Below are 6,000 nucleotides of genomic sequence, written 5' to 3' on the forward strand. Positions count from 1 at the left end.
ATTTACGCAACACCTCAGCTTCTCACGGTATTTCAACCAAAATAATAGAAAATGGCATGAAAATGGGACGCCTTGTGTGTGTGTGTGTGTGTGAAAGAGAGAGAGTGAAGGTGAGGAAATGAGATAATGCTCACCATAGAGAAATTTAGAAATGAGTTAATAATATGCATGAAAGTGTGAATATATGTGTGTGTTTGTGTTTATTTATGTATGTATATACTGTGTATATGTAATACAAATATGCATATATATATCTAGATATATATCTAGATATATATATATATGTATAGGTATATCATGGCTGGAATGCCTTTTTCATCAGCAATTGACTGGTAACACACCCAGCTGACTAGTTTGAAGCTGCAGGCTGTGTTTTCTGTGGTGCCACAGTGACAACTTGTGGTGATTTATATAAACTATATCATATTTTATTTATTTGCGATTGATTGAACTGTAAATATTATATATATATATATTGGCCCTGAAATTTTGTTGTGTAGCCTTGAGAGAGATTTCAGCCTTTGTCACTGAAATCTCTCTACAATCTCTACAGTCCAGGGAAATGCTGTGCTTGACAAGGGATCCACCAGACATGCAACAGATTACATGTGTATAGATTCAACCAAAAATTAGCTAAATAACAATATTGGAAAATCAAAATTATAGATTAATTGTGAAGATGTATGAAGAGCAACCTCCAGGTGCTGCCAAAAAGGCACATATCACTTCTTTCAAAACTATATATGGTCATTGTCAGATGCTAAGATAATACATTTTACAGTGAAAGTAACTGGTGTTTAATCCAGTGCTATAAATCAGTTTGTGAACAGACGTAGCAGTTTAAATCAGAACTCCATAAAGCAGCGTCTGAACAACTGTCCTCTATTTCCATGTCCTACAATGTAAAATGAGAACTATGCCCATGGCTGTGTGAATAATTACAGTGAGCAGCAGAAAGCACACCAGCTGGAAATGTTACACACATACACCTGGACTCCTGTACTAAATATATGCTCTCTATAAAGGCTGTGCAGTTTTATGTACAGCTACTAGTCCATTCAAGTCCATCTCACTTGCCCATGCTCACCCACCGGCCTGACGCACTCATTGACTCACCCCTTCATTTGTTAATTTATTCACTGGACATGTTTGCTGTGGCAGTTCTCCTCACACGTTCATGTTATGTCTGTACTGCCTCTTACTGCAATTAATCTTTCAATCCTTCCGTCCCCTTTTTATGCCTCTCTTTTGATTTTAATTGAAATGATCAGCACACTGATGTGAAGATGTAAAGGACATAAAGAAAGAAATGAAAAAAACGACCCTGTGGCTGTTGTGCAGTTATAAAAAATTGAAATGGTGTGCGAGATGAAGCACTTTACCGTTCTAATTGCTTATCAGTCACGCAGTTCAAGATGTACATCTTAACCCAGCAGCCTCTGGTTACCACACAGCCTGGGCTCGTGCTACTTTGGCCCTGTGACCAATAATTGAAAATGGAGTGAAAAGAAATGTCATGTTTGCACCCAGATATCCCAACGAGGCCTGAGAGCTTTCAATTTCCATCCCTGTTCACTTGCTGTGCATTGTGCGGTAATTGGTCACAAATGTTCCATGTATTTGTCATTTTCACCACCAGATAATCATAGTCAGGAAGTCATAGCATCTTCTGGTCTATGTGCGTCACCAGAAAATATAATGGGTGAAGCTTTTATTAAAAAAAAGGAGGATGTGGGTAAAAAGGGGGGGGGTATACTAGTGATGAGTGGTGTTTCAACACGTGTTGCTAAAGAGTTGTTGGTGTGTGTGTATGTGTGGAAAGCTCTCTTTCGTCAGTAACGAAGGTTAATTAGCCACAGTAACTGTAGCCATAAATAGGAGTGAAGGCTTTCAGCAGTGAGAGACGTGCTGAAAACGTTTTACAAAAAAAGGTTTTAACCTCTGTGGCACCAGAGGGCGCTCTCAGCTTAATTTTGAACACAGAAAGTCAAACTGCCTCCTACTTTTAAAATGCCAGATTTAATGGTTACTGCTCTACTTACTGGTTACGAGAAATAAAGGTATCAAAAATACTCTGTCTCTCACAAATTAGAGATTATCTGTCTGTTTAACACACAAAAACCTGCTTATTTTTCTCCTTATTTGTTTTCATCAGCTGATGTCTCTGGTTAGCCTTTTTTTGCCTTCCAATAATTTAAATGTGCAGTGTTTTTAAATAATGTGAATGTGACAAGAGTGTGTCCTGCTCCTCTGTTTTAGTGTCAGCTAAGTTTGTGATGTGCTGACTTCTCCACAGATCCGAGGCTTTCTGTCGAGGTTCGACAATGTCCTGCCTGCCAGCCTGGCCTTTGACAAATGCACTGCCTGCTCACCCATTGTAAGTAACTGGATCATTCAAACTATGTCTTTTCCAATCCATTATAGTGACAAGACAGTGTTTTCAAGGTAAAGATTGAAACATAGATGCAGACGGACAGGTTCTGATTTACTTATCAGGATTTGATTCTGTTACTATGTAACAACAATGTTTTGAAATACAAATTGCAGCTTTAGCAGAAATAGGGGGGATTCCCATCTCTCCCATTTCCACATTGTTAAGTCAGTGGAGCTGTGTTGAAATGTTGTTCCTTGAGGAATACTGAAGACATGCACGCACACGCACGCACACACACAGAAAAGCTGGTAAAACCATATGGTAACAATCAGGCAGCAGTTGCTCATTGATGTCAGCGACTGTCGTATGAGTGGAATTAGCTCCCACCGCTGTGTGTGTGTGTGTGTGTGTGTGTGTGTGTGTGTGTGTGTGTGTGTGTGTCCGCGTGTGTATAGAGATGGGTTGTTGAAGGGTCTACGTATCCTGAATTGGCCAAGTGGGGTGGGATAAATTGCCTTTGCATCTTTTTACCGCATTATCATTGATGTCCACAGCCAAATGGCCAATCAGTGCCCCAGGTGGCCCTGCGGTTAGCAGCATCCACCAATGTGATTGGCTGATGTACATTAGTGTAAGACCAGGGGGGAGGGAGACAAAACCTCAACTTAGAGAGGGAGAAAGCAACAAAAAGGGAGAAAAGGCAAAGGGGTGGGGGGAAGAAATAAAGAGTGGAAGTGCAGGGCTGAAGAAAGGGTGTTGTGATGAGTGGAGGGCTGGTTCACTCTCTCTCTTTCTCCCCTGATCTCAATGCAGTCTTTGTGTCTATAAAGAGGTCATAAAGCCCCAGATCTATCACTTTCATGTGAAGACAGAGCGAGAAACCAAGAGGCAGAGGGGGGAGGGAGCTGGCTAGCTTGTCCTCTAAAAGTTTAAACTTTTCTCCACCTACGCTGCTTCTGAAAAAATAAAAAAGGATGAAGTTCCACCCCATCTTAAGGTGTCATGTTTCCGCCCGTGTGACTGATGAGATTATTCGGTCTGCACAGAGGGCTCGTATGGTTTGATAGGGATTGGGTAAAGCCTGTGTAGTCAGGAACAATGAACAACATGATTTAGGAAAGACGATCCTTTGCTGAGGCAGGGATAAAGGTTATGTAGTAAAATTGGTGAATATGTTTCGATTCGGTTCCACCCCCACATCTTTTCCCTTTCTGTTTTGCATTTGCTTATCTGCCTTTCACTCTTTTCTTTTCTACCAGCCTTCTCCTATTTCACTTCTCCCTCATCTCAGCTCTGTCTCTTACCTTCTCTCCCTTCCTGTTCCTCCCTCCCACATCTCTCTTCTCCCTTTGTGTGTCCCTCTGTCCATCTATCAGTCCGTTCACTGTAATACGTGTGTGCCTGTCTTTGTCTGTATGTGTGTGTGTGTGTGTGTGTGTGTGTGTGTGTGTGTGTGTGTGTGTGCGTGTGTGTGCGTGTGGCTATTTGGATAAGTGTGTGTGTGTGTGTGTGTGTGTGTGTGTGTGTGTGTATTTCCTAACTCTTTCTGGGGCTGCAAGCCAATAACGCTACACGCCAGAGAGTAAATCACAGCTGACGTGGCTTTGTCTAAAACCATGCCAGACACCTCTTACTACAACTACTTGTACTAACACTACCAAATATGCTCCCACTATTTTTAGCAAAATTGTTTTATTAAACCTTTGAATTACGTGTGAGTGTAGGCAACTTTCTGTTTCATTTGTGTATCCAGTTCCTATTGTATCCCATTGATGTTTTGATTGACGTGCACACGATTTAAAACCTTTCAAAGAAAACCTATAGTAATATGTGACGTGTGCGTTACGGGGATCGTATCATTACACTGAAGGCATGGCTCAACATTATGTGTGAGCTTTTGACTGTTCTAGCAGTCTCACCATGAATTCAGTTCCTTCTAATTTTGATTAACTATTCATTTTAGAGCTGAAACAATTAATCAGTTAGTCAATGAATCGACTGACAGAAGATTAAGTTGAGTGATTAAGCTTAAATAAGATATACTCTATTATCTTTTCTTGTGGTCACCATCACTGTAGTTCTTAGCAGCATCCTTAGCAACAGCCTCTACATTAAAAGCCAATAAGGTTGATAAAACCAGGAACCCTGAATATTGCATATTTTGTGTGTTACACTTTGCACCGGAGTATTTCACATTCAACAGTAAAACCGACAAGTAGTGGAGTAGATTAAACACTAGATTAAAGTCAAAGATCAAGCAAAAATGCTTTTAGTTTCTCAAATATGATATTTTATAATTGTTAATTACATTTCTTTGTGCTTTAGACTCTTAGTCAGACAAAACAAGCTGTTTAAAGAGGTTCATGCTGGGCTGTGGGAAATATTATCTGATGATTTATAGACCAAACAGGTCTTTGAATAATGAAAATAGATGGATGCTGATAATCGATGATGTTTTATATCCATTTTATAAATATTCTTCTGTCAGAAATGACAGTATTTTTTTAAATTCAGATTTTTGTGCACTATATTGTTCATTACAGCTTGAACTTTGATTGTTATCAGTAATACCCTTTACGTTAATACCAGCAATCATTTTCACACATTTTAGAAACAGACTCTTTCTGAGCTGTTTTTGAATAAACTGTTGACAGATACAGTATGTGTGTAGAGCAACCACAGCACGTTAACTACACACACTTTATGAGCTTTTCTTCCTGTGCCGTGTGCTGTTTCTCAGAAATGGTTACTTAATGAGTCAGTATGGAGTTTGTGTGTTTTCAAGGCAAGCGTCTGACCTGGCGTGATGACCATACATGTTAATAGGGGAAGTCAAAGCCACTGAGTCACCAGGAAATCTTTTCTCATGGTACTCAGTGTAAAGTAAGTGCCACTTCATTAACCACCACCTAGGAACATTTTAAGCATTTCAGTCATAGTTGTATATCAGTCAAATAACATTCACCAGTGTTAACCATTACCTGATGTGTCTTACATCCTTACTACTACTACCAGTAACACTTCATCTGTTACTGATGTTTGTATGTTTACAGCTGAAGTTAAAGAGCCCTTTAGCCACCAAGACCACCCCTAGTATGTTTGATATGTTTTAAGGATGCTACGCACAAAAGGAAAAAAGCACACACATAACACAGCCTGTGGTGAGTGATACTTTCAATTAATATCCACACACAGAAAGGATCCACAAGCAACTTCAAAAAGAGACATCACCACTGTGAAATAAATCTAGAGGGTAGACATTTATGTTGCTTTATGAGGAAGGAAGCTTTAGGACAAGTGTATTTGTACACATGTGTATCCCATATGTGTGCGTTTATATACATATATTATATCCATGTAATCCAGATGTTGATAACTCCGTCAACAGTGTGTGATCACTACTGAAACCCATCAGGGCTCGGTAAACACTGCAGAATCTTGTTCTGTATGTCTACATATGTTTATATCTTTATCGTATATTTACCACAGTGCGTTTGCTGCAGTGATGCTGACGTCACAGCGCAGTCTGAATTAGTCATGTGTTACATTGTTCACTACTCTGGTATGGAAACTTTCCTGACCATTTTAAGAACATTCACTATCAACTGTACAGGGCTATTACACTC

General features: G+C 39.7%; 1 protein-coding gene across 2 annotated transcripts in view; it reads left to right on the top strand.

Annotated features, from left to right (window-relative positions):
* The window catches only part of atg7 (ATG7 autophagy related 7 homolog (S. cerevisiae)), a 56,517-nt gene that overhangs the window by 22,466 nt on the left and 28,051 nt on the right, over nucleotides 1–6,000 (top strand). For both annotated transcript variants that reach the window (XM_023426816.2, XM_023426814.2), the window contains exon 17: nucleotides 2,297–2,377. In XM_023426816.2, coding sequence (XP_023282584.1) covers nucleotides 2,297–2,377 — 81 coding nt within the window. The remainder of the gene's footprint in view (nucleotides 1–2,296; nucleotides 2,378–6,000) is intronic.

This window comes from Seriola lalandi, unplaced genomic scaffold (assembly GCF_002814215.2).
Source record: "Seriola lalandi dorsalis isolate HSWRI2012SDOR001 ecotype SW California unplaced genomic scaffold, Sedor1 jcf7180002054840, whole genome shotgun sequence".
In the NCBI taxonomy this organism is placed as follows: domain Eukaryota; kingdom Metazoa; phylum Chordata; class Actinopteri; order Carangiformes; family Carangidae; genus Seriola; species Seriola lalandi.